This window comes from Pocillopora verrucosa, chromosome 4 (assembly GCF_036669915.1).
Source record: "Pocillopora verrucosa isolate sample1 chromosome 4, ASM3666991v2, whole genome shotgun sequence".
Classification (NCBI taxonomy): Eukaryota; Metazoa; Cnidaria; class Anthozoa; order Scleractinia; family Pocilloporidae; genus Pocillopora; species Pocillopora verrucosa.
This window is the reverse complement of record NC_089315.1, coordinates 17,200,383-17,228,269: the sequence shown is the minus strand read 5'-3', so window position 1 is coordinate 17,228,269 and position 27,887 is coordinate 17,200,383. Positions and strand designations below refer to the sequence as shown.

The 27,887-nt window shown below is 37.2% G+C and overlaps 1 protein-coding gene and 1 long non-coding RNA gene across 5 annotated transcripts in view; both read right to left on the bottom strand.

Annotated features, from left to right (window-relative positions):
* Positions 1–4,418: 4,418 nt before the first annotated feature.
* LOC136280124 (uncharacterized) overlaps positions 4,419–27,887 on the bottom strand; it is a 30,467-nt gene continuing 6,998 nt past the window's right edge. For 2 of the 4 annotated variants that reach the window (XR_010717137.1, XR_010717134.1), the window contains 2 exons: positions 26,769–26,865; positions 21,174–21,293 (listed from right to left, as the gene is read on the bottom strand). This is a non-coding gene — a long non-coding RNA (uncharacterized lncRNA). Of the gene's footprint in view, positions 4,919–21,173; positions 21,294–22,154; positions 22,285–26,768; positions 26,866–27,887 lie in introns of those variants that run through there. The other 2 variants (XR_010717136.1, XR_010717135.1) reach the window with 2 other exon arrangements.
* Positions 15,535–18,686, bottom strand: LOC131775539 (uncharacterized). The gene has a single exon (XM_059091656.2). The coding sequence runs from the start codon at positions 18,574–18,576 to the stop codon at positions 16,870–16,872; it is 1,707 nt and encodes a 568-aa protein (XP_058947639.1). The 5' UTR covers positions 18,577–18,686; the 3' UTR covers positions 15,535–16,869.

Genomic DNA, 27,887 nt, shown 5'->3' with positions numbered 1-27,887 from the left:
AAATCATGATATGTTTCGGCTAACATGCAGTTGAACGGCGAAAAGTAGAATAAACTAAATAACGACTAATGCACGAATATTAGGAATTGGACTCAGGTACATATGCACGAAAACTGTGCATGCGACGTGGCAGTGATGTGACCCTTATTAGGGTGAGGCATACCTCTTTCGATAACAGACCCATAAATTGGTTGAGGAAGTGAGCGAGAAGACGTGTAACCATACACTCGATTCCAAGCTTAACATGATAATATTGTATCAAGACTTTACTCATTATGAAGGCAACAAAACAAAGAAAACCACTTATAACCTTTAAAAACTCTGAAATAATCTTTCGCCACAACTTCAATCGCTAAATGTTCATTGGATAACAAAGTCTGATCAGTGAATTATCGACCGCACCTTTTTCAATTTCCTAAAGGGGGTAAGTTTTTTAAAGAAACTGTGGTGCTGCGTCGGTGGGAGAATACAACAAGATTGTGGTACTATCAACTTAGGTGAATATGAGAGCGATCTTCGCACTAATGAACACAACTTGAGAAGTAGTGGAAAGAAGGCCTGAAAAAAGAAATAAAGACATGTACGGGATTTTAACCCATGACCTCTGCGAAGCCAACGGAGCTGGTCATTATGTTGGTTCCAAATAAACCCGTGAGGTGATGAATAAATGACTGTGAATATATGAAAATTATACATGTGAACTGCGATTAAATACATGAATATGAAAGCGATCTTCGCTGTAATGAACACTACTTAAGCTGTAGTGAAAAGAGGGCCCGAAAAATAAAAAAATTCAAGCCAACTGGGAGCTGTTTATTATGTTGCGGGTTCCAAAGAAACCCGTGAAGTGATTTATAAATGACTGTGAATATATGAAAATAATAAATATGAACTGAATTTTTTTAAGGCCTTCTTTTCACAACTGCTCAAGAAGTGTTCATTACTGCGAAGATCGCTTTCATGTTCATGTCTTTATCCGCAGTTCACACATATGATTTTCATATATTCACAGTCAACTATAAACTTAGTAAAATGGCCACCGTTAAGAGTTTCAAAGCTGGCTTTTCGAGCGTGAGCTCTTCGTCAAGGACAAGTTTCCATTCGCTCTGACGAAGGGCCAAAGCTTAAAACGTCGTCTCTGAAACCCTTAACGTTATCAACTGCCTAAGTTGTTGATACTTAATTACTTTTTTAAATTTCAGTATACCTTTTTAAAAAGTATCAAACGTCAAGACACAGGTTTAGCCTCTAGAATCATATCCTCACCAAGAGCCTGCAGAAGTAAAACGCCTAAATTTAAGTTAAGAAGTTTCCAGGCATCTTTTGATTTTTAAGGAAGCCTTGCGTCAACAATTCGTAGACATTTTAGTTTACACAGGCTCTTTGTATTCCACGTATTCCATCCCCTTAAATTAAAAAGACGGCCACATTCTCGCATTTGGACACCCTCCGAGCTCCCCGCAACGATGATGTTACTCTATCAGGCTCTTCAGTTTCAAGAGTTTGTATCCACCTTCGCGATCGTGTGTCTGGGGTGTAATAACTGTCATCTTTGAAAATCAGAAACAGTCAGAGAACGAATCATTTTATGAACCTGTCACAAAACAACGCACCATTTCTACGAGGAAATCTCGGTTGGTAGGGTAACATTGATATGAACTGAGGCAATTGTTTTTCCAGTCATACCTGCCCTTCGTGTTGTATAACCGGACCAAAATGCTTCTTCAAAAGAATACTGGCGCCCACCTTTTTATCGGAAAAATCAAATCAGCTGAGCAGCTGGATTAATCTGTCAAAACTTCGACTTAATTATTTCATAATGAACAGGTGTGGTATCCTTGAAAACCGACCAATGTAAGTAAGAAGGGAAGAGATACTATAGCAAAAGATGAGCACGTTGTGAGCAACAAGCTTGACCTAGGGCACCATGGCCATACACTCATAAAGCATTGCTCGGTCAGTCGAGCTTACGAACCTTAGTGGCTTGCTACACGTTGATCGTAAGAGGAAGTGAGGATAAAAGGGTATAGTTTCAAACACAAGTGTTCACATGTTAAGGAAAGTTTTCTGAAATATCCCTAACAGTACTCAACCTGATGACATTAAGTGAAAGGAGGAAATTTTACCGGCAGCCCACATTCACCAGAGTGCCAGTAGTTTTTTGGTAACGATGGTGTGGGAGAAACTCAAAAAAACTACTTACACTCCCAGTTCACCGTCAATCAATGACAACATGTGATTAAGGGTTGCTCAAGAAAGGGACATTTGTCCAGGACCCCACCATTCTCTGTGTATTTTGTCTGGAAAGTCGTTTTCGCTATTGTCGTTGGTTTTATCAATTTTTTTTACTGCTAGAAAAACAGCGAACTAAATTTCCTCCATTTGCTCGGCTCGATCTCTTTCTGAAAGGAAGATTACCCCGGCCTTAAAGAAATGTGCCACTTCAATGAAAGGAAGCAAATTGCGTGTTAAAGCTTGAAAGAAGTCAAGTGTTTGGTGCTAACAAATACACTGTTGCTTGGCAACAAAACGCTTCTCATCCTTAAATTGATGACTTTACAAAAGAAGCATCCCTTAAGAACCATCTCTCACTAACAATGGTTTGTTGTTGAACTATGGAACCTCTTTCCATGAAAATGCCCTTGGAGCGACAATTAGCGAACTAACTTCAATTTGATGATTTCGAGTCCCGTCACGAAATTCCAAAGTCGGTTTTAAAAAAAGTGCATGGGAAAATAATACCTCGCTGGCAAGCTTTATAGTTAATCAAGTTCTTTAATTATGCTTTCTATTGGGAAACCCTCTTCAGCCAACTCCTTTATAGCAAAGAATGTTAAAATTAGAAAGTGATAAAACTGTACGTGTACACGTCAAGAATAAGTTTGGCGCTGCCAAGAGAAAAGCATCAATACTCTTCAAGCTAATTAGAGCTCTTTGGCGCCTGGAGTACTCAACATGAAAGATGACAAATATCATTTGACATGGCTTTGAGCTAAGGTCAGACAAGAAGCAGACCCCTCGTAGGAGTAATTTTGAAGTGCATTGTATTTGTGACCAATGCAAGTGACTCAGGACTCCATGATATCAAAGTACAAATTCTCCCTTCGGGCACCCTCATTCCAAATTCCTCTCTAGCGTTTACGGTAGAATAATGACTTAAATGAGAGAAATCAATTATCTTCTCCAAAAGCTATAATTGGTTCTAGAACTTTGATATTCTTCACCAAACAGTGTGTTATGCGGATATTGTTTATAATGACCATTTGCAGCCCTGCAAACCAAGAAACTAAGATTTGTAGGACCATTTCTAAGAAAAAAAATCCTTCATAATCGCTTGAGTTAAGTGCTAATGAGATGAGATATTTTGAGGAAAATAATCTCAGTTTAGAATAAAAGTCTGAAAGATTACAATAATTTATTTGTATTGGCTCCCGATAAAGCTCACAGATTTAACATCCGGAGTTTTTGCTGCATATAGGAAATAAAACCTACAGTCATTATATAATTCTAAATTTCTACTAGTGTACATACATTTGCAGAAGCTTAAAATTTTGTATGTGCACTCTTTTGAAAAATTTGATCTTCTTTTGGCAATCTTAGCAAAGAATTTTTGCTGCACTTAAGTCTCCTACACGTTGTCTTCACATCTCTTCTCTTTGTGTAAGTTTGTTTTCGTCGGCAAATTCTACTCATCAGATATTTACTTGTTTGAGTGAAAATCTGATACCAAATATTCTTTCACTTATGAAACCCGGGGAATCCTTCTTGTGCATGAGTCTACAAAATATCGACATGTAACTGATCCTGAAAGTACTCAAAATAGTGTTGCATTTTAACAAAGCTCATTCATGAAGAAGAACAGTTTTTAGCGTTCATCTCTTCCTATACAAAATAGCGTCGCATGCGGCTTGTGGTTCCTAATATTTCTTTTTAAATTCATAGAATTCTCTGTTCTATTTATAGTCCATGAGAAAAGTCACCAAAACTATCAGAAGCAACAGACCAAACTACAATCTCTAACTACTGGGAGTGCTTGCACAAATCATTTCGATCTCCTGCTTCAGTTGCATGTATATGTGCGAGGTTTGGTAGAGGCAACACAGCCGTGACCATTTGTTTATAAATGTTTTCCGTGAGTGGATGTATATTGTATTCAGGAAAGAGAGAGAGACCAGTATGTATTCAGCGTGTCGCATCCGATGAATATAACAGCACACATACGAGAAGAGGTCGAGTATTTTCTTTATCAATATCAATTTTTAATCATTACTACAATGTGTTAAATCCTTAGGCCTTTGTTTTCTGCTTTCTTTTTTTAGTTACAGAAGAGCTTTGCTAAAAATAATGGATTAAACTACTAAAAATAGTGGATTAGAAAAAAAATGCTAAAAGTAATGGATTAAACCTCTTTCATTTTCTCTGCTTTAGACGAGTTGCATGATGCCTACCTAAATTTGCTTTTTAACCGCGTCCAATTTATCGTCTATTCTAATATCAAACTATCATTTCTATTATTTGCATGAGGTATTATCATTTTCATAATTTACACTATTATGATTATTATTGGTAATATTATCATTAAAATCACTACTATTATTATAACCTTTTCTATTTTCATTCAGTGGGGTGGTTCAATGGTTCTTGTTTCTGATCCAGAAACGAAACAGCGCAGCAGCTGCACAATTTAATTTAATTCGTCTGAGGCTAAGTTCAGCCAACAACTTGAAATAGACATTTTTTCACTAACTTCAGGCATTACACCCTGGAAAAACATTCCTAACCTTTAAGCGATTACTTTATAACTTCTCCTTACGATGCTCTGTACATTTTCCAGCAAAGAAGTGATGAGCGTTGAAAGCCACAATTTCAAAATCCAATCCCGGGAAACATGCTTTAGTTGTGAGATTTGGTGAAGGACCTGGAAGAGGAAATTAAAAGTCAGATCTTCAAAGCTATTGGTTTAACATTCTAATTCACACTGTCTGATGCAAAGACGGGATGAGCACTTCTTGGAAGATGAATTTATCACCAAGGCTGGGCTCTTGCAATTGCAAAGCCCGAGTGTCTCTTGAGACTAACTTTTAACTTTTGTTTATAGGCGACTTATCAACTTTCTCAGCTTTCAAAACCCATGCACCCTGTTTGCCTGAAACGATAGCCCTATAGCATCCAATAATTATTCAGCTTTGTCTCTCCTTCGAGAAAACAATCTTTTAAAACTTCTTGGGATGCAAAAGTGTGTAAATTTGGGCAGAGCTGTTATGAGCTGCTATATGAAAACAGCAATGTATTGACTATGTTGGCTCAAGTTACAAAAGTTTAAAAGCTGCTGTTTGGAAAATGAACGCAGATAAAAGAAATAAAGGAATAAATAAATAAATCGAGAATTCACATAACACAAGAATAGGAAACATACGTCGCCTTAAGGAATGACACTGAAAACTAAGACCCCGTTATTTACACGAGGTCTAACCCAAACCGTGGTATTACACAAGCAGTGTGCCTCAGGTATTCTCTATACGAGGGTTGATTTAATTTAATAAATGTTATTTCCCTAGTTAGATTTCGACAGTCTTGACACTGTTCTTCACAAAAATACATTTTCAGTTAAAAGGTTCGGCTAAATTGAGGATAGTTTAGAACGCCGTGTTTTGTTTAAATAACCGACTCTAAAACTTTGCAAAGGTTGAGGGAGACATCAAACGGTTTAAAAAATGATCGAAATTGTCCCAAGTAATAAATTTTTCCTGAATCTGGACATTAAGACCAAAGAAGGTAAAAAAAATGCAAGTCTTCTCTGTTCCAGACATCATCGAAAAAGGGCGATTAATATGGATTAGTCGCCGTTCGATCTTACAAAGCGAACATTTGTCATTTCCATTCAGCACCGGGGTATAGCCGAAATGGGTGTTGCCGCTTGTAACCCTGCTGGCGTTTCCTAATAGATAGAGTAAATGACAGGGGTCTTCTTACTGTCTGTTAATATTGCAAAAATAGCTAAAATCAAGGTGCAATGAATATTTAATTCCGACAAGTGCTCTAGGAGCATGACTTTGTCATCAGCTACAAGATATCCTCAGACGTTTTCTTCGGAGGGAAGAGGAGTGACTGTGAATTCGCCCTCATCAGCAACCTGCCCTTTTCTACACCCATTACTTTTACATAAAAGTTCTTTCACAAAAAGTTTTTCAGAATGAAAGTTTGTAAAAGAATATACCCAATTGTGAACGAAGCTTTTAGAAGTGGTGATTGTTCAGATATGAAGATGTAAATGTTATACTGGATCTATAAATAACCTGGCTGCAAAGAAAATAGACTAGAGAGTTTCAGCAGCTTGTGCTTGAGAAGCAACTGAAGAAGTATGCTGTTCACCTCAATAAATCAGAAAAATCGACTTCAAGTAAATATAAATATTAAATAAAAAACAAGGCAAAACAAAATATTCTGTTTTTAATACTGGACTTACGATTATCGAAGGGAAGCAATCAAGATTCAATCATACAATCTTCTAAAAAGCAATGTAGAGGAAATGTGGATTGTTATATTGTACAGAAACTAATTAAAGAAACATTCGTAGCCACAGAAGAACACAAAAACACTTCATCGTACTATTTTTGATGTTGAGAATACGTCATTGGCTCGTGTTTTTCAAAAAGACTTATTTACAAGAATGTAATACACCAAATACTACAAATCTAGCATGTTATTCCCTAAGGCTAAATATATGTATAAAATTGTAACAATTGTGCACCGCCTTAACTTTATCTTGAATACCAAAAGCTGTTTCTAGAAGCAAAGCAAATAATTCAGAAGCGACTGTAGTACAGAAACTGAATGTGAACCTTACTGATGTCTAAATTAAAGAACCAAGACACTTCAAGATCTATTCACCAGCCAAACCTAAATGCAAGCCATAAGGGTTCGATTTCCTATTCTTGGTAGAGAACTATATTTCATGCTCAGGAATGTTCACGAAAATCCAAGCGTCGCAATCGTGTTAGTACAATGGTCGCATTTTCCGTCATCCTCAAGAGATGCAAGCGATAAGAGCTTAACGACGAAAAAAAACATAGCAACAATTGCGGTTACAAAACAAAACTGAAATAGCTCGGCTCAAGTGGTTAGGTCATTACCAAAAGACGTAATGCGCCCACAACAAAGAAAAGCTGATAATCGAGTACAAAGGGAGCGAAACCTATCCCATGATTTACCCTCTTAATCTTAAAATAGGCCGTCATTTCAAAATCAAAGAGCCGATATAGTAAAAATTGATTTGAGATCTAATCTCTTAAGTAGAACGAAATGAGCAGTCGGTGTGACAGAAATTCCTGAAGAGGTATTCTGCCGGTGGATGATTTCTGTATCCCTTACCTAATAATCTTATCGACTTTTACCGAATTTTTAATGATAAATCCTGTGCTTTTCTGTAACGTTCACATATTTCAACTAAGTATTTAGCAAAATGCCAGTTTCAATATTGATTAACAAAAATAATTCCTTGATCATCTCCTTCTATGAGACTTAAAGGAATCAAGTTATGCCCACAAAATATTGACGCAGTATAGCTATCGATGGGTGGAAATGGTTCTAGATCTTCAATATTTCCTTCAGGTTTTTCTTAACCGCTGTCTAAAATATTTTATTTGTCAAACACTCAACATTTGGATTTACTTATCGTGATTTCATGCTGAAATATTGTTTGGCCTTGAAGTTTTACTTGGTATTGGTCTTCACTGTTTTTAAGTGAAATCGGTGTATTATCATCGTCAGTTATGAAGCATTTTCTCCTAAATATGCCAAAGATTTTCAAAAATCTCTTCAAGAAACAGTCAGCTGAGTCTGATTAAACGATTTCCGCGTCATTTCAAATGGAAGAATACGAAATTCATAATCCTCTCTACTGTATAAACAGTGAAGTCAACGATCAAAAATAAGTGTAAATCTTATAAATGCAACTGAGACAAATTTCCAGAATTTCTCTTTTTTTTCTTAATCTCTCTCTTTTTTTCTTGTTCTTATATCAGAGAGGTGCGTTCTTATTCTTCTTTTTCTTGTTCCTATTTTAAAAAGAGTGGGCGTTTATTCTTTTGTTGTCTCTTTTACAGTTTCTTTATTCCGCCGGTCAAAGTCTTTGTTTAAATGAAAGGCAAAGAGTTAGTAATAAGTATTTGAAGAACGGTGTGTAGCTAGGGAATCCGGTTTTGTGGAGAAAGATTACAGGAAAGATGCGAAACAAAGTAAAGGGAGGTGACATGAAAACAAGAGAATACTGAAAAACATACTAACAAAAAATAAGTTTTAGTATAGCAGTAACTAATAATATTATAGATGTCTTAAAATTTTCTTTTTGACCTTGTATTGAATTCTTGTCGCAAGAAAGAAATTTTTGCTTGACATTTCACTAAAATAATAGCCAACCTGGAAGAGACAGCTATCGACGCTTGGAATAGTTACCTAAAGAGAACTAGTTGGCGAAAGTTATTTATTTTCGATATATTTCTCTCTTTTTTGTAACAAGATGCAATGAAAACTTTTCCTACGTCTTAAACCTTATATTTGTTTAATTTTTAAAAAAAGGTAGAAAGGAAATCCATTTTCCTGCTAAAAGCTTTGGTGAAAATTATCTTTCTCGCAAAAACAGCGCGGAATTTTCTGGAATTGGTAATTGAACTAAGCGAAAAAACGAATTAAAAAGGCAAATACTAGCAGAAGTTGTCTGCCAAAATTCTGTTCATTAAAATGTAAACTTCTATGAAAATAAAATTTTCAACATCTTCTGATCCTTTCTTTTATTTTCTATTTTTTTTTTCAACTGTAAATTGATTTATTCATAATGACTTAAAGTACAAACTAAAACCATCCGTGTTTGCGTCAATTGTTTCGTGACCTGAAAGTGTAAATCTACTCTGAAACCTCCCAGTGGCGGTCTCTTTATTTATTTCTCCAGGCTACTTTGAACCACTTCCTTTGTAACGCCCGTCCTCCACTGATTATGCCTCTTCATTCTTAATTTTGTGTGAAAATACTAAAAGGAAAACTTATTCAAATAAAAAAGTAACTGGGGGTGATAAATGGCCCACCTGTCAGGGAAAGGCCACGAAAGCTGACTCATCTAACAGTGCTTTTGTCGACGAAGAACTGTTTCAAGTAATTATTGGGAATGAGACAGCGTTATTGATATATTTTTATATAAACAGGAAGAATTAACGTCAGCATTCAAAAGGATCCACGGTGTACGACCTTTTTCTAGAGTGTTTGAACAGTGGAAATAATTATACTAAATTATGCGTTTCTTCACGAAAAGCAGCTGAGTCTACTTGACAGGTCAAGCGCTAATTTACGTCAAAATTGAGAAACCTTGACAACGACGACAAAAGCGGAAAAGAAAAACACGTCTTGATCCGCTTTGCTAGCCATGTTAAATTTTCACGTGTTTGGTATTGCTCTCTCGTTCAAGAGTTTTCATAGTTACTGTAAGGACTAATAAATACATAACAAGAGCTAGTGACTGAGACCGCATGCAGCACCACCAATTCCACGGCAATGAAAGCCTATCCTCATTGTAAATACAATGTTTTGTGGCCGGACAAACCTGTCACCATTACTCAGCAAATTACCTTCGTCACTGCACGCTATGGGCAGAACAGACATTGTGCGATTATGATAACGCAGAATTAAAACAAGTATCGTAATGGTTTAGTGAGAACAATGAGGGATAACAATTTCCTGTCTAAAATGTGGCTAGCACAGGCTAGATTAGGCAGGAAATGGCATATCCGTCAAAATTTTTCCCAGAAAAAGGTTGGCTTTTTGGATGAATGAATTATCTGCCTAATTGTGGAGTATAATATAGGAAAGATTATAAGAACAAAAAGTTTGCATGGAACAAATTTACTTTTTATGATTTTTACGATTGTTTCACAAGGGGCGTGAACAAAAGCCACAATGCTTACGAACACCTCACATAAACATAATTAAATATGCTGTAGTTGACGTGTGTCAGTTATCAGTAAGTCGTTAAAATTCTGGTAGTTCTAAAATTGCTGGAGGCGAATTTCACTCAAACAATTAGGGGGGCTATCTCTGATCTAAGTGCAAAGCTCTCTCCGCTCGACCTTGTCGACAAAACAAGATAAAATTTGGCCACAGCACGGCCAAATTTCTCAAGAGACTGATCGTAGTTGAGAGCCAAGAAATTTCTGGAATAAGAGAAACGCTTGACGCTTTGAAAGTGAAAACAGCTTTAACATTCGCACGCAAAGTAACAGGTTTCGTGCTCGAAACCTGTAAACAGAGATAATTAGATCAGTTTACGAACAGAAAGAGCTGCAAATTGGCCTAATGCGTTTGGTGGTTATTACGTCAACGAACCAGGATAACAAAGATATAATTTTTTTTTAATACCCAGGAGGCATCATATAAAATTAATTTAATCCCGACTCACGTTTGAAGTGACGACAAAGAAAAATGTTTGAAACGATGGAAAGAACTGAATTTTCTAGCGGGTAAACAGGGCGTGCTTTCACGTAAATGTATGGCATTGCGTGATGCAAACTCGCTGGGAGGTGCGCTAAAAGCCCATTTATAATGAAGCCGTAATTGGCTCATTCAGGAAATGCATCTGGTGAACTAATCATATAAGTTTTTATTACAGCCTATCACGCCTACGCTTTTTTGAGTACCACTCGACACTATCGCGTCACTAGTGTGAGCTAGTTAAAGCACTCCTAATTTTCTTAAAGTTTGAGCGCAGTAAAAGGCTTACGAACCGTATCGGCAAGGCAATTTAACAAATAGTTACTCTCATCTGTGCGAACAAAGTAACAAACGGAGCTTAAATATCCCATGAAAATTTGCTTTTTATATGACTTCTAGTAGTAATTGGCAAGGTTGTATGAATTGTGGTGAGATCTCTCCTTTGATTTCATTCGCGTGAGCAACATTAGTAAACAAAAAACCGCGAATGTGTTTTAAATGATTCACTCCAGCAAGGGCCTACTCTGTGACCGGAAACGAGTTACACCATGCGATTGCATGAACATACAATTTTCAGTAAGATCGACTCCAAAACTTCACCCGAAAAAACTTCACCGCAGCAAAATGTTTTTTGTTTATACCGGCGCTTCAACTGCTGAGTCAATCTTGTTAACGGCCGAAGGCAAATGAGTCTTATAATCAAACAATTAAAACGATAACAGTGACCGTGGCTTAAAATTCGCTGCGCGCAACGGCGTGCGACATGTTCCTTTCGTCTTCAAAGACTGTCGATGTAAACATTTGACAAAATTACCAAACAAAGTGACTTGTAACAATCTTCGCTCCATAGGAGGTTCTTTATCTTATCCTGGCGAGAATAACTTAATACTTCCATCGGCGGGGAGGCTTGCCAACGGCCGCCATATTTAAAAAGGTCTAACTAGGAAACAATTCAGCATTTTTAACACGAATCAACTTCAATAGCTCACTATTTGCATGAACAGTATTGCTCCCTGATGTGTTCTCTTTTCAATCCACAATAAACACTCCACTTTACTATATTTAACACCGGATATATGTGTGGACATTAGTGTGCACAAATCGAAAGACACATATATTGGTAAATTCATCAGCCAAACTTGAACATATCAGCAAGAGAGAGAGACGGACTTTAGTAATGACGGAAGTCGAATCGTAGCGAGTTAAACACTTTATTTATTTATTTGATATTTTGATGTAGAGATTGTGAAGTCTTTCCTGCTGTAAACGGGTTCAGATATGATTGAGTTGGGTAAACCTAAAATCATTGGAATAGTAATTTTTTGACAGTTTTAGCATGATCAACAGCTGATAAATCTTGCTCAAGGTAGAGCATACTATATTCATATTATCAGAGAACAGCTTAGAAAAATAATTTTGAAAGTTCGCATCACAGCACGGAGTATCCGAGTATTACTCACAGCTTTAATTATCCTGAAAACGGTTCGTCTATGATATTCAGGTAATAGATAGATTTATATGAAAAAGAAAATATAAAACAAGAGCACTCTGAATATTCAGTTTCTTTCCTCCTATACACAAGCTTCTATTACTCATTGCACCCCTATTAGTTTATGGACAACTAATATTAAAAGAAAACTCAAATAATACTACATTTGAGGTGATTCGACCGCTCTGGAAGAAACTTCAAAAGTAAAATAGCAAGAGAAAGCCGAGGAAAGCTATCATTCTTAAAAACCAGAGCACAAAGGAAAATTCCATTCTTTTTAATTTAGAGGTGAACAGGAAAACCACAAATGATACTTCAACACGTGGGGTGCCTAAATCATTTTTGTGTATGTATGTCTTTATTTTTATCGAAACATGTCCAAAAGACACGTAGTGTAATCATATTCTCTATTGCCCAGCCAAGCATCTAGTTTCCCTATATCAAATAAACCTGACCAACCAATTTGAAATACTATGTGATCGATAATCATTTGATTTATCGTTCACTTAATGCACGCGTTCCCATATAACAACTGCACTTTACTTTCCAGTGACAGACATCGTAAACACAAGTATTTTTTTGGGCATCCAAAGCCAAATCGCTTATCTTATCTGACTTTGCTGTTTGCTTTTCTCGTTGGAGTCTATTAGGCTCGATCTCAACATTGCTAAGTGCCTCTGTCTCTGCTATTTATTTGACCTACAGACATGAGTCTCGGAAACTATAGCATCTATATTCGTGCTTAAACTATATATAGCACAAAATTAAAATGTCCACTAACATCTTTCAATATCATGCACTCATTCTCTCCACCAGAAGATTCCGATGCAGGCAGAATATTGTGACTGCTAAAGCACGCATCCGAAGGAAAAACCAGTACTGGAGTTTCATAGCTTGCATTGAACAACAAAGAAATTACAGAGACCAAACCAAATTTATATCGTTGTTGAGTGGACAATAAAAAAGGTTTATTTAGCCATATTTTTGTAACTCTGGAGGTACCGAATATCCAAGTTAAAAAGTAACAGTCGTCTTTAACAAGTTTAAAGTGACTTTCAGGATCCTTGACAATCAGAGAATCATTATCTACCCACCTACGTCAACCCATATCCAAAGATTGGCTGTGGGTCGCGTCATCTAGACGCATCGCCTTTTATATTAGACTAAAGCACACGATACACATTTAACAAACCTTCCGTATATCAAAACTCCCTCGGGCTGCAAATCCCGGCTGAAGAACTCTACAAAGGCTAACATAGAAGCTCGTAAATCCTTAAATATTTTAGCAGGAAAAAGAAATACACACTTGTAAACATATATTTACCATGTATAACCAAACGGTAAGGCAGACATGATCATGATCTTTAATGCGAGTCTTCAACCAACACCTGTGAAGCTATGTTGCGTACCTCGAGGAACAAAAATGGGAGTGGGAACGTCTTTACCTACTCACTCTTTTTTTGACACTTGTGCAAAATTTAGAATATTTAATGCTTATGAGCCTAAAAAGAAACCGAGTTTTTTAACGATTTCAGTTTGATCTTCCAACCTTTCCGCTTCCAACACTAACGGAGTTAAAGGAAAATCGAGAATAAGCACGAAATGGACGCAATTTTAACCAAGTCACAACCCCCTGCCACGATAAAAATAACTTAAAAATCGCTTAAATAATTTGCGACGATGCAATCTCAGAAAACCACCGGATATCTAATTTTAAAAGTGCAGTTTATCGTCTATTTTATCTTTTTCCTAAAGAAGCGGCCTCTGCCTTTTCGCAAGGTATATATTTATGGAAACGCAATTACGTAACTTTTAAAATTGGCCTCTTTTTCATCAAGATGAGGGCACTTTTTAAAACTTAAAATTAGTGTTTTGAGCGTTGTTATAGAGACAGTGCTTTGAAGCCAAAGTCCGCGAATGTGTATTGCGTTTGGTATCTTTTTTTCGTTAAGGACCGAGACATCTTGTCCATAGGTGTTTCATTGATTGGACGATGGGAATTTTATTGCGTGAAATTGTCGCCGCAACTTATTGCCCCACGCTTTAACGACCCACTAGAAGAGCCCATTGTCTGTAGTTTGGGAGCACGATCATTTACTATGATCACGATTTTTGTTACCAATAGCAGAATCGAAAGTGAACAAGCCTTGAGAAAATCATCTCTGAAAGGAGATCCCATTTAGTTAGAGTTACAAAGCGTACAGTGAATCTCTCTCGCGTTTTATGTGTTTACTCTAGAGTTGTCTCTGGACAATGGGAAGGCACGCCAAGGGGCGGGAACAACAAAAAACTTAAAGCTTTATTCATAATTTAAGAATCTCTCTCAACTTGCCGCAAAAAAAATCCTATCAGATTGCGCCTGCCCACTTGTTTGTTATTTTTGTAAGTGAAATCCTTTTCCTTTGCCGAAGTTTAATTGTGTCGATATGGGTGGCTTTCCAAAAGGTGCGAGTTTGTATGCCTCTTAGGAGTACCTTTAGTCACGTAAAGAGAATGAACTTTAAAGGAGCATGCAATTATGACAAAAAAATACCGGTTCCTCTACCCGCAAAAACGTCAACCGTGCCACCGTTATATTGGTCGACTCCTAACTATTATTATCGTAATCTAAGTGATAATCACCCTCTTGAAACAATTTACTCCTTACTCTTTTACTTCCCATACAAGGCGACCGCAGATTGCTTATGCAGAAAAACTGCTAAGTCGCTCTCGAAAGAAATGAAATTTTACCACGGGAATCGTGCCGATATTGGATCTAGTTTTGCTTGTCTAAGAGGCAGGACTTGTTTCGGCTCACTTTGTTGCGCGCGCCGATTGCCACCAAGACGTCGGGTTTGACATGCGTCAAAGGGAGTTTGGTTTGACGGAGAGCAATTTAGAAGTCACGGAACTGTTGCCGTGTGTTTGTAATAGGAGCCAAAACAACATCATAGCAACTCACGAAAGCTTCCATAATTTCTCACGAGAACCCAAATAATTTACTCACACAGCTAGAATTTTATTTCTTTACTATGTAGATTAGACGAACCTTTAAAGATTAGCTTTCAAGAAACAAGCGCAATGTAACGAACAAACTCGTCAAGATCATTTACATGAACAGCGTAACCTAAAATAGACATTACAGTTTTCTGTTCCTGTAGAGTAAACTTTCAAAAATTGAGCTTTGTAAACGCCTTCTTAATTTGCGAGAAATAAAATTCCTTAAGCGAAGTAACATGAAAGGCTTTGAGGATAAATAAAAACCGTAAGGAACTGATAATTAATTCCGTGCAACTATTTCTATTTCTTCGGGTGAAATTTTAAGGTAAAATGGTGAAAATGTACATCAATGGAAGTAATTCATTCGTTCAAATGGGCATGAAAGAATGAGGGCAAGGAGATTAAATAACCTGGAGTAAAAACTCGAGCGATTGCTCTTAAAAGCATTTGCGAAAAAGCTCAATTGCAAACTTATTCTTTCAAACGGTAAAAGCACGCTTCTTAGTGGTCTTTTGCTAGCCTTTACTTAGCAAAACGGTAAAACTGATCCAAACGAAGATAGGAGTAATCTAACATCACTAACACAAAGGTAGTCTTGTCCCATCTCTTTATTAAACAATGGTGAACTGTTATCTAAATACATTTGTGTTCTACGATCGGCTTCTACTGCCTTCCGCTCGTCGGGTTCTCTTAAGAGTTAATAAAACGCTCTCGTGGGCATAAGGTAAAGCAATGAAAGAAACTATAAATCTATTTACATGGCGATTTTCTCCTATCTGAAATTTAATCTAGTACTAAAGAACTTCTACGCCGTTTGCGGAAGCGGCGATGGTGCGAAATGGCCCTAGCGAACAAAATTTAACACTCCTCGCTTATTTTGATAAAAAATATATTCATTACAATAAATCGTTATAAGCTAATACATTCTCTTATCTTTCAACTTTTCAAATCTCCTTTGTAGATTTTGGTGTTCTATGAAACCTGTGTGAAGAAACGCCTTTTTCACAGCTAATTGTGTTGACCTTTTGAAAGGCCCTTTTTTCTTTCTTGTTATGTTTTTTTATATTAAAAGTTTTCTTAGAAAGCTTTGTTAAAAAAAGATTCTAGCTATATTCCAAGATAATTCATTTCCACAAGATACTTGCCAAGAATGTTTTGATTAGTAAGGAGTTTGTGCATCGAAAAACACATTGAACTCCTGATGGATAAGGAGAAAAGATAAAACGCCCGAGGACAATAACGAATTCATTACAATTTAAAATCTTTTTGGCTGCAAAACGAGATCTTCCATGACGCTGTGAAAAAGCTATGCTCTCAAAGAGAAATTCCGTTATTTTTAAAATCCTCTAAATTTTAATTTATTAAGCGTTTCAAAGCCACGCGGTTGTATCTTACTTTTGAGAATTCTCGCAAACCTCGTGAGTTTTTCCTTTTGAAATAAATGGATCACTGAAAGGCAACGCGAACTAAACTTAAGTAAGCACTGAAAGGTTATTACTGACATAGTTAATATATTAAATACTTAGGTTTAAATTCTTGCAAATGATAGAAAATCCCATGAGCACTGTTTTCGAGTTGTTACTTAATAAACTTTTTCCCAATGATATACCAAAAACATTATTTTATATATAGATATATTTATATGTGTGTATCGCATATAGTTGATTCTCTTACTCTTAATAGCATAAAATTTTATAATTTTATATAAAAAATTTCAAGATTTCTTCTTTAAAAGAGCAGAAGCCATTTGTAGTGTTTACTTACGAGTGTATCAGTCCTTCAGTTCAAGGAAAATGGTTTGAAACCGTCTCTATGTTAAGTCTCGCGCGAGGCGATTGACCTTTGCAATGGTCATAAAGTTCCTTCTGCTACCTTTGAAGCAGCAGTAAAGTTCTCATTGAATTAGAGTTCTCAGCCAGTGAAAATTATCCTATCCCAGCAATTGCCTTGATTTCCCTCATGATTCTTCCAATAGAATTTTTGCCCATGGGCACTTTATTGAACCAGATATCTCCCTTAGGCTTGTGCTTGGGGGTGAGATAAAACGACGAGATACCAGGTGGACGGTGACGGAGGTACACCTCGAACGCACGTACGGGATCTCGTTCGCTTCCATCGGTGGCTGCTACCCGGGCTTTGCACTTTTTCTTGCTTCTAGGGTTGTCTTTCTCTTCGTCCGCCCTTGGTCTCTTGTTCCCAGCTTTCATGTGGTCAATTATGATCTTGCCGTCTGGGCCGCGAGAGATGCGAAAGTCATCGATGCTTAGGTCATGGTGGGCCATGCGTCCTCTTATTCCATGACTGACTGTGTTAATCCACCACTGGAGTCGTAATAAAGGTCTCGGTGCGTGCACTCCAATAGCTCCCGAGGCCCACATTCTCTCTAACTGCTCTTCGGTAATGCTTTCAACCACGTTTGGGTGGTTTCCTTTTCCTTTGCGCTTGAGCTCGTTCCTCTTTGAGACCAGGCCATAGTTGACTACATCGAATTCTCGATCGGCCAAATCGAAGTTTTCTACAGCGGGTGGACACTTTCTTTCGAGGAAATATCTCCTCAGACCATTTCTGTACGTTGTCAGTGTCACAGGTTCGTATTCGTTTCCTTCTTTACCTGGCCGCGTGTCGCGAATTTCGAGAAAGAAATCTTTCAACATTTCTAGAGCCATTTGGCGTGTAACAGTGTTCATGTCGATAGATTTGCCGTACTTGTCTTTGTACCACTTCTTGAGGCGACGAACTGACGTTTTAGTACCTTCCACTGTGTTTTTACAACGGTTAGCATCGTCAACATCTTCAACGTCGTGAGCGTCCGCTCGGTTGGTGCCTTGTGGCTTTTGACGGTCGATAATCTGAGGCCTGTGACTGCTGGGAACCGGGGAAAAAATTCGGCTGTCGTCTGACTTTGAAAAGCCGTGATTGTCCTGAATGGATTCTGGCGTATCAAAAGGCGGGAAGCCGGGAAACGGTCGGTAAAACTGCGGCGCTTTTGAATCGTTGCTTACCGGCGTTTGATGAATGTAAGTGTACATCGACTGAGAGGCTGGATCTGGGAAAGAGGGATTTAAGTTGGGGCCGTAAATCGAACGCATGATGTTTGGTTTGTTGGGCTGTAGTGCACTCGATATGCTTGAGATAGCAGAACTTGGATTTAGGTGAAATCGAGGCTCTTGTTCGTTCTTTATATTGAAATCCATAGGGCTCGCGAATGGCATGTCCCTCGAATAAGAGTCCGCTTCAGAAGTGACGGGGTCGGAGAAAAAATTGGACGATTGCAGCGGCGGAATCGTTGTGTGTAAAGAACTGTGTTGTTGTTGTGTGCATCCAAGCGTCGTAGTCCCCGAGGTAAGATAAGGTTCATTCATAGCGGCCACAGAAATGGGCAGCTCGTTGTCTCCAATTTCGGAGATGTCTTCTATTCCATTGCTCATATCCATGTGGCGACCGCCATGATCGTCACTAACGCTTTTGCTGGCGTAATCTCCGGCCCTGAAAATGTTCGAAATTGCGCTGGGAAAACGTGCATTGGGAAAGCGAGCATTAAAATTTTCCGGGTTGCGTAAATGAGGCGGAATACTAAAATCTTGACCAATGTCGAACGGTGGCAGACCAAACGTACTCATAGCACCGTCCATTCTTTTCTAACTTGAAACCTGTTTCGAGGTGTTTTACACCTTCATCCTCGACGCATCTGACTGACAGATTTCGCTTCCGCGCGAGTATTTATACCCCTACGTAACGATGTGGACAGTCTTTTAGTGGGCCCATTGTTTTCGTGAATTTATGTATTTCCTGTGTTACGTACATTTGCTAGCTCAATTAATAGTTAATGACTATCCTCTTGGGAGAAGTCACTTTTAATCTGTAATTTGCTGACTCTTGAAGTCTAAATCTAATTATATTGTGAATTCATTCAAGCGAACTATAAAAAGCAAAGTATTATTCGCTGTTCAAAAATGGGTGGAGCGTTATTATGCCATTGACAATTGGACTCTTCAGCGATCGTTATGCAGGCTGCGTCGACCATTTGTGGAACGCAAAAATGAAAACGGGCATTGTTTGGCTTCTAAGTCAAGGGCTTACGTTCTCATCACGGTTTTTACACCGTGTAGGCTTAACTGTGCACAGGGTTTACAGCAAGTAAAGTGATCTCCGCTCGAAAAAAAGAGTTTACCTCATGACCGAGTTTAGCAAACACTGACAACAGGTGTCACGAAATTAAAAGAGAAGATAGATAACGTTTGCGTGGCTTCCGAAATTTATCACACGTCAACACACACTTTTATTGTGGCAAATGGAAATGAGATTCTTTTTAGCGTTTTCTACTGGTTGGTTAAGGTAATGGAAAAATCGCGCCCCCATAAGCACAAACAAGACAACCTTATTTACATAACGCACTTAGTATTTGCGAATGATTAATGACGACAGGTTGACAAGCAAGGTGTCGAAAATGCTCTCCTGAGAAGACATTATCAGCAAAGAGAACAATGGCTCGACTTAAAACTTTTGTGTCGAAACGAAATGGAAAGGAATGAATTCTAATTTCTCTCTTTTCCTGTGAACGTGCCTCATGTAAATGTATTATGCTCCAGGCCCTCGTAAATTCATTCATGCCAAATTTCAACATCCGTACCTCCCAGAGTCTCAGTAAAAAGTTTTCGTTTCTTGACTAAAGTCGTCCACTGTAATCTTCAGTTTATGTAAAACAAAAGGGATTTTTCGTTAATTTAATCAGCAGTTTACAATAAAAGCGCCCAGTGGATTTTGTATATACAACAAATTAGCCATTGTCAGATTGAAAGTCGAAGGCGGAGAATGGCTATAAAACCCTTTCTCAAGATCAGATGGATTTTCGCAGCTTAGCATCAGCTAGAGTTATGTGTGTAAGCTGCACTGTGGTGATCCCGTGAGAGGAAAATAAACTAAAGTTTAGACCAACAATTTTTCCGTACTGACATTACAATCCATTTCCTTTGTATTTGCGGTTGTTTTTCAAAAGACACTCGTGTAAAAGCTGTCAGCAAATCCACTTACTCGGATGACTTACGAATCGACTTAACCTGAATGGACACCACGATCTAAGGTAACTAATGAGATTGTAATTCAGCGCTGATTATTTCAGTTCACACGCACAAATTGCGGTCTAAACACAACGATATATAGCTCTGCGTTGGTAGATTGCTCTTTAGAGCTGAAATATGATAAAAATAGCCGGAGCCTCTGCAAAAGGTTCCACTGTTGATTAATTCGCCCTAGATGACGAAAGCAAACGATTAATATAGATTCCTATTCGCTAAGTCATCCAAATGGGGTCGAAATCATTGACCCTTACAAGTGGACAGCATTTCAGGCTCTGTAAATCACGCACGGCTACAAAGGGAACTCATAGCTCGCATTCTTGAAACGAAAATTCCTAACGATCAAAAAGTAGTTCTACTTGAAGTAAAACTTGAAAATAATCATCTAAAATGCTTGGCCTATGTATAGGATCATTTGAGATAACAACCGTTGATTTCATATCCCTCCGGGGGCTTCCAGATCGAAAAGTCCAGAATACACTCTACAAAGTACTTTCCTAATATTAACAAAAAGTGGAACACAAGTAATAATGGTTTTAAACTTGTGAAGATAATTAAAAATCCTGTTTGCAAAAACTTCACTAGGTATCTGTTTATATATTGCAATACTATCATTTATTTAAAAGGCATTTAAAAGATTCCGCTCAAACTCAAACTAGATAGGCAAAGGAGCCTAAATTACGTAATAAACAGAACCCGATAAAAAGAAAAGTGAAGTCGAAAAAAGTTTAATAACCAATTTCTTATATGAAACAAATAAACAATATACTGGTTATGTCTCCAAAAAGCGTTGGCTTATCCTTGTGACCGGATGAATTAAGTCTAAAAAAGGACTCTTTTTGAGATGCGGTTTTTTCATAAGGGTGGATCGTGAGAATTTTCAAACCACGGAATCTGATGGGAAGATATGTACAAGTCGTAGGAAGACAATTTGACACAGACAATTTCCTGTAGAAAGAGGGAGCATTACACCACACAAAAATTACTTGCGTATTTTTTTTCTTTTCTTTCCAGAAATTAAGAAGTCTAGTTTTGTTTTTCTGGCTAGGGTATCTTCTTCATCAAAAACCTTTCCTGGACAGAATTAAGCTGGAAAACGAAATGCGGAGTTCATACAGTTCATATCCAGCGACAACCAGGATTACAACAGTTCACGCTGAACCAAACGAGCTCATTTTATTATTTGGCTTCCCAATATTAAAACAACAAAAGTTACAGCTCAAACTGAGAAACCCTGGGACCCCATACACAAGCCACTGAGCTGAGTCGAGGAACTGTGGAGTAAATACACATCAAATCAGAATTATCCTACGTGACCTAAGTTATCTCTTGAATTTCTCACAATTTCACCCTCAAAACGAAACTATGTACAAGGAAACTCAAAACTATCGATACGGTCCTCGTTTGGCCCTCTGTCTATTTCAAGTAACTTCAGTAGAGCACAATATCAGTATTGTTTCGATCAACGATTGAAACGATGTCCCTTAATCTAAGGTTAACTTATGTGCACAATTTTACGCCTTCAGGCAACGGAATTGATTTTCTCGCCGAAATAGAGTCGACTATGTTTTCAGGTAAGTTTAACTGATACAATAAATCAAGCATTTCAAGTGCGAGAATCTTCAATGATAGCCTATATTTTCCGAGATTTTCGACCGTGCACTAGTTGTTGCTGTACCTTCGGTAACTGAGAGAATAGTGCCCTTTTTCATACTTTCTTGATCGCGAATGCATCGTACGTGTTGTTGACAATCAAACAATTAGAATGAATACATTAGATCTTAATTGCGGTTATAGTAAACAGTAAGCGTGAGACAGTTAGCCTAAAGCGCCTCATGAAAAAGGTTTTCACGAAGTTTCGGTGGTGTCAAAATTGTATTTTTTTGGTCCGACTATTCTTTAAACACGAAATCTGAAAGATTAAGGAAAATTTTATGATAGGATACTTTTACGCTATTTAGAAACTCCTCGATCTAGACCCTACTTTCAAACATGATTCTCACAAAAGAGACTCAATAAAACTAAGCGGGAGCCCACTACTAAAAATTCCATACATCTATACAAAAGTCAGTTTTTAACCAGTGCCTTTTAAAAGCCAAAATAATAATGATAATTAAAAGTAGGAGAACATTTACTTCCTTTCAAATCTTGACTGTATATAGCCTATAAATTCGTGATTTCAACGCGTAGGTCGACATAATTAGGGCTGAGAGCAATCGTCACCAGACCGTAGAAAATTCCTTTGAAACTTCAGAGACTAGAGATCTAGAAAGCAAGAGAAAATACCACGCAGTCTAAAACACGAAAAATCAAACCAGGTAATGGTTTTACAATTCCAATTAAATCAAAATGTTGTTTTCTTGAAAGGGAGGAAATTAAAAATTAAACTGTTGTAACTTCAACGCTTTCCAATTTCGTGATTTGTGCAGTTCACTAACAATATTTTCTGACTTCGATCTTTTACAAAGAGGTCGTATATCTAAACATTTGTTTCCTAAATAACAGCTTAGAACAAAGAGTAACTCACAAACGACATTGAAACCTGTGTGCGTGAGTTAAAAATATGCTCTCTTCGTTGAGTTCTCCGAGAAACAAGCAGCACGAAAACGCATTTTTCGGAGGGCATTGAACTACCTTGTCTTGGGACACAAAAACTGTTCGGTAGCTTTAGAGTCCCAAATGAATCTAGCATACTATGATACGGCCGAGCTCGCCACGAGGTTTCTGAAACTCAAGTATCAGAACGCGAAGTTGAAATTGGTAGGCGTTAGGAAGACTTTTCCTTTTATTCCACGGTCCAAAAAGTACTACATCTTCCTTTAATAGTTGATGAGTTGTTGAAAATATCGTTCATGAACATTTTAGGTCGTTTGCTTCCTAAGTTGTAATCGTTCAAAATATATCTCGTGTTTTCATTGAGATGATGATAAATAAGAGGGAGTATGAGTATGAAAGCAAGGGTTGGACTATTGACTTACGATTTAAGAAAAATATTTGTCAATGCCAAGAATCAAGGTTATTAAAGATACTAGATAAAATCATTTGTTTTTAGTCTACTTAGTAACGATGCACAGCTTTACTATTTATCGTCTGGTGTCCAATAAGATAATGTGAATTTGGCAAAACGATGAACAGAGTAATGTAGTACTGATGCAAGGATGACATGCATTGCATGATTGGTGAGCGACACCGATTTAGTTTGTCAGTGGCCATGCATACTCTTAACACTGATAGCATTCGCATTAACGGCTTTTCTGTATCCACGGAAATTTCTACTATTTCTATTTTAAATACGACATCTTCACCAGATTTATCATTGCTATTGTGATCTGTTCTCTTTCCATTACTGCCAAAAACCTTAAAATTAGGACAATTTCCGAGTCGTTCTCAGAAAGATACCTATCTTTTAAGTAAATATATTTCAAAGCTTTGGTGTAACTTGGGATTAGTACACAGACTTTAGAATAAGCCCGTCTGATAAGTTTTTAAGAATATTTTTCGCGTTTGCGTCCTGCTACTCTCTTTTTTTTCTTCTTTTATTACATTTATTGTTTGAATTAGCGAGACAAAGTCCTGATCATTTTTCAATCTATGTAATTACTTGTCCTGTCGTGTTTTATTGCTCCGTTTTTCCGACTTGTTCGCCCTCTAATCTTCGAATCCTCAACAGCTAACAAATCATCCTGCCTTTATATCACGTCTTCGATCTTTCAAAAGAATAAACGCTCGCAAATTACGGACAAATAAAGGGGCGATAAATTTCATTTATCAAAGTACAACATTTCCTTTGGCAAGACAAAAGAAAGTCGTTCCCTTCGCTTATGTAGATGTAATGGCCATCTGTTGTTTTCACAGAATTCACGACTCTCGCAAATGAGAAGGAAACGAAAGAGTATTAATATATCTATAAAAACATTTTCTTTCGAATCTAGATTTCTAGCTTTCAACTGCTCCCAAAAAAGGAAAAATTACGTAAAAACCGAAAGTAATCAAAACGTGGAGTAAGAATGTGAGCTAAGTAAACAAAAACATATAGCTAGTTTCCCTCTCAACGTATCAAAATTTAATGACAGCGCAAATTGAAAAAGTGTCCCTTGCTATTTCTTTTTTTAATCACGATGAATCACTTTCAACGAAAATGTCTTTGCGCCCGTATTGGCGTAACCGGTTCCGTTGAAAATTTTTCCTCTAGTTTAATTCTTCCCTTCTGATCTACAACCATGTTGTGCTTATTAAACTGAAATTTTTGAGATTAATCCGAAAGAGATAATAAATTCTCACTAGCGAAAAGAGAGCAGTGGTATGTATATTTTTGAATATAAAAATCTCAGATGAAGACATCTAGAAAACACTCCCGATATCATTTTGAGGGTTTCCGAAATATTTTGTGGTTTCGCTAATCAGCGGGGCCCACTAACAAAAAGAAAGAATATTCGACGAACATGCTGCAAAAAATAAAGTTTGAAATTTTAATGAAATTCGAAACGGGCCAAATACCACCTTGTTATTTGCTAGGATTAAACAGCTTCCATATACTTAACATGATATTCCTGACATCTCGCACGCGCTATCAGCATCGCACATGTAGTAGAAGTGATTTGGGGGAATTCAGTTAATGAATCTTACTAATAAAGGAAACCGCAAATTTATGTTCTACAATAAAGTTATCCTTTTCGTTGTGTGGAAGATACTTCGATAACAACTTATAATCATACATAATGTTATTTTGGGTCACGTTTAACCGCCTTATTGGTACAGAGTAGCAAACTTATATTTACATACATACTTTATTGAGACTCCCTTCAACAGGGCTTTTCAGTCACAACGTGATGACACATTTACATCTTTTGTATTTTCAAAAGTTAAAAATGACCATATCCCTTTAACTAGATTCGAAACCAGAGTGCATACATAAGGATTTCCTACCTTTCTTCGATCTACAGTTTTTTAGGTAAAAGAAAGGAACTTAATGCCAACACCATGTCATTAAGAGAGCATCAACAGAAAGGGGCGGATCGAGAAGCACATCTAGGATGGAAAAACGGTTTGGAGATTCTCGAATTTTCAAACCAACAGCACGTTATCTTTCATATTCCTTTTCTCTTCTCAGAGGTACCAAAGCCGTCAGAATTTCGCGTTTCAGTTTTCCTCATTGTTAAATTGAAAATCTGAGACGTGAGTTCATCAATTTCCAGAGGAGATAAATTTAACGAAAGAACAATTACGAAGGAGCCAAAGGAAATTGCGCTTTGAATTCTTTTCAAATTGAGAAATACATTGTGGCACAGAAGACAATAAAATAATTATATAACCACATTAGTAATTTCGTCGAAAAAAAGTGAAGCATCTCATTTCAGCGTGTTTAATACACCACCACACACAAAGCCTCCCGGACTTTTGCTTTTTGTTGTTATGTGAAGAATTTTAAAAAGTCAGTTGTTTCCATCACGCGGTTGATGCAAACGATATAAAGAACACGGCAGCAGTTAGATTTTAAGTGTTTTCTTCCTCTATTACTTCGGTCTCTTTCTTTTTTTTTTTTTTCCTACACTTACTTTCCTTTTTAACACCATTGGCGCATAATATCTTGAAAGAGTTGTCAAAAAAAAAAAAAAAGAAAAAAAAAAGGCGGTTGGAATCAACAGTTAAAATATTGGTCGAGTTTCGGAGCAACCCTAAATGCGTGAGAACAGTGCTCTTGGCCTAAAAGACACTCCGACGAACAAGCACTCTTAGGGGCGCCATTGTTTTCAAAAACGTCAAACTCCAATCTCATTAATGGTTAATTTTCTTTCTTTCGAGACTGAAATTGGAAATCATTGTCCTTAATTTATCAATTAAAATGAATCACCGTTTCAAGCGGAAGATGTTTCTTGTTATTCCTGTTGAATTTGCAAAGATAAGTTCTCTTTCCATTAGGTTCCTTTTAACACGATATCCGCAAAAATCATCCCATCACGGGGCTAAACATTGTCTTATCTCTAATAAAATCGCTTAAAACATTTGGTGTATGAAGCACTCGACTTTTTCGAGTCATGAGATCCAATATCCCTTAAGGATCGCTCTTTGATCTCTTTCCCTCTTTGAAATGCTGCATTTGATTAACAGCAACTAATTTATTTAGAGGAACCACTTCAAACTTTCACCTAAAGATGCTCTGAGGAAATCATTTGTAAAGATAGGAAATTTTAATTGCATTAGTAATATCCGCTTCTTGCTCAAGGGCACCTAGAATGAACGATTTTCCCTGCACAGCTGATTAACGTAACCCAGTAACGATAGCATCCAAGCACACAAAACACAAGAGATCACCGATACAATATCATTTGAGTGAAAAAAAGCCACGCCTTTTAAGAGCAGAAATGCCGTCTCCTTTAACGAGTGGCCAGGGGCGGGAGATAAAAAGGGAGATTTTGTTATTTCACTGAAAAAAGATCACAAGCGGATTTGCGTTTGCATTCCTTCTTTCAATTTCGAAATTCATTCTTTAAAAATAGATACATGCAGGCTTAGGCGTAAGGTTTCCATGATGAAACATTCTCTAGACTAAATTTATATATTAATTTGTTTTTAAAAGATTCAAATATACGCTTCTGTCTTTCGTGTGACCTTTCAAAGAGCAACTCAATCGAGATAGTATGAGTTGGAAAGGATAGTTAACCAAACTAGTTAAATATATTGTAGCTTCACTTCGGCGGAAACAGCAAACTTACAATATATTTAGTTGTCAATAACAAACGTTTTCTTACCGGATGAATGAAGTCTGGATCCAGTATGAAGGAGTTGAGGTCGTTTCGAGGTTAATAACTCTCCAGTGAATGATAGAGATATGTTGATTACCTACAGCTGGCAAAGAAAATATAATCACCATGATAATTAAAGAAATAAACTTTTAAAATGGAAATTCATAGGAAAAATGAAAAGTCTATGTACAGCGCCTAGCCACGAGTTTTTATTCAGTTTTTGGTCGTGTCTTGTGCAGTTATTTTTACAATCTACAAGGAATGAAGGATAGAGTCTACTAAACCCTCCCTAATAGCAGCCAATGAGCGTTTTGATCCCAAATCAATCTTACAAATGTTGTACTTTTAGCTTGATCATTACGTTCTCGGCCTTTTATTTCGTCTAGAAATTATGATTGCTGTGGCAGTTTTTACTTTTTTTTATCAAATTGAAGAAACACTTGAACAAATGTGGACAATTTTTGCCTCATCGACTTATTTGATCACATTCTCGTTTGAGCAAAATCACTACTAAAAGCCCCGCTTGTATTTCAAGAATAAGAGTATCGGGGTGTGCTGATTTTGCACATCTCGTTACTTTACTAACATTTTAATCCTCTTTGCTTTGCAAGTTAAAAAGAGAAGAATTGCTGACGGTAAAGCCATCAACTCACGATGAGAGAAGACTAGAGAAAACAAAAATGACAAAGTGGAGGTACTGAAAGTGGACTTATGATAAGTCACAAAAGTTACTGGCGAATTCTCTTTCATATATGGCAGTACCCTAATCGAGTAGTGGAGGTTTAAGACCTCATTCAATCACCATGTTGTGTTCTTAATCAAAACCCTTTACTCCTCAAGTGTGCATGCTTCTCTTTCCACAGGTTTGATACTTACAGCAAATCAATAAAGAGGCAACCTCAAAATATTCTGAATCATGACGTGTAACACTTCCTTGAACTAAAAAAACCGGATGGGAATGTCGAACTAACTCAAACATTGACATATTTCTTTTAATATAATTCTCCTCACTGGTCTTCATATATTTTCTATATATATTTTCATATATTTCGCAATTTCTCCTACGCGATTAGTTCTTCGATTCTTTAAACCTATACCTATAATGGTTCATTGCAAGGGAAAATC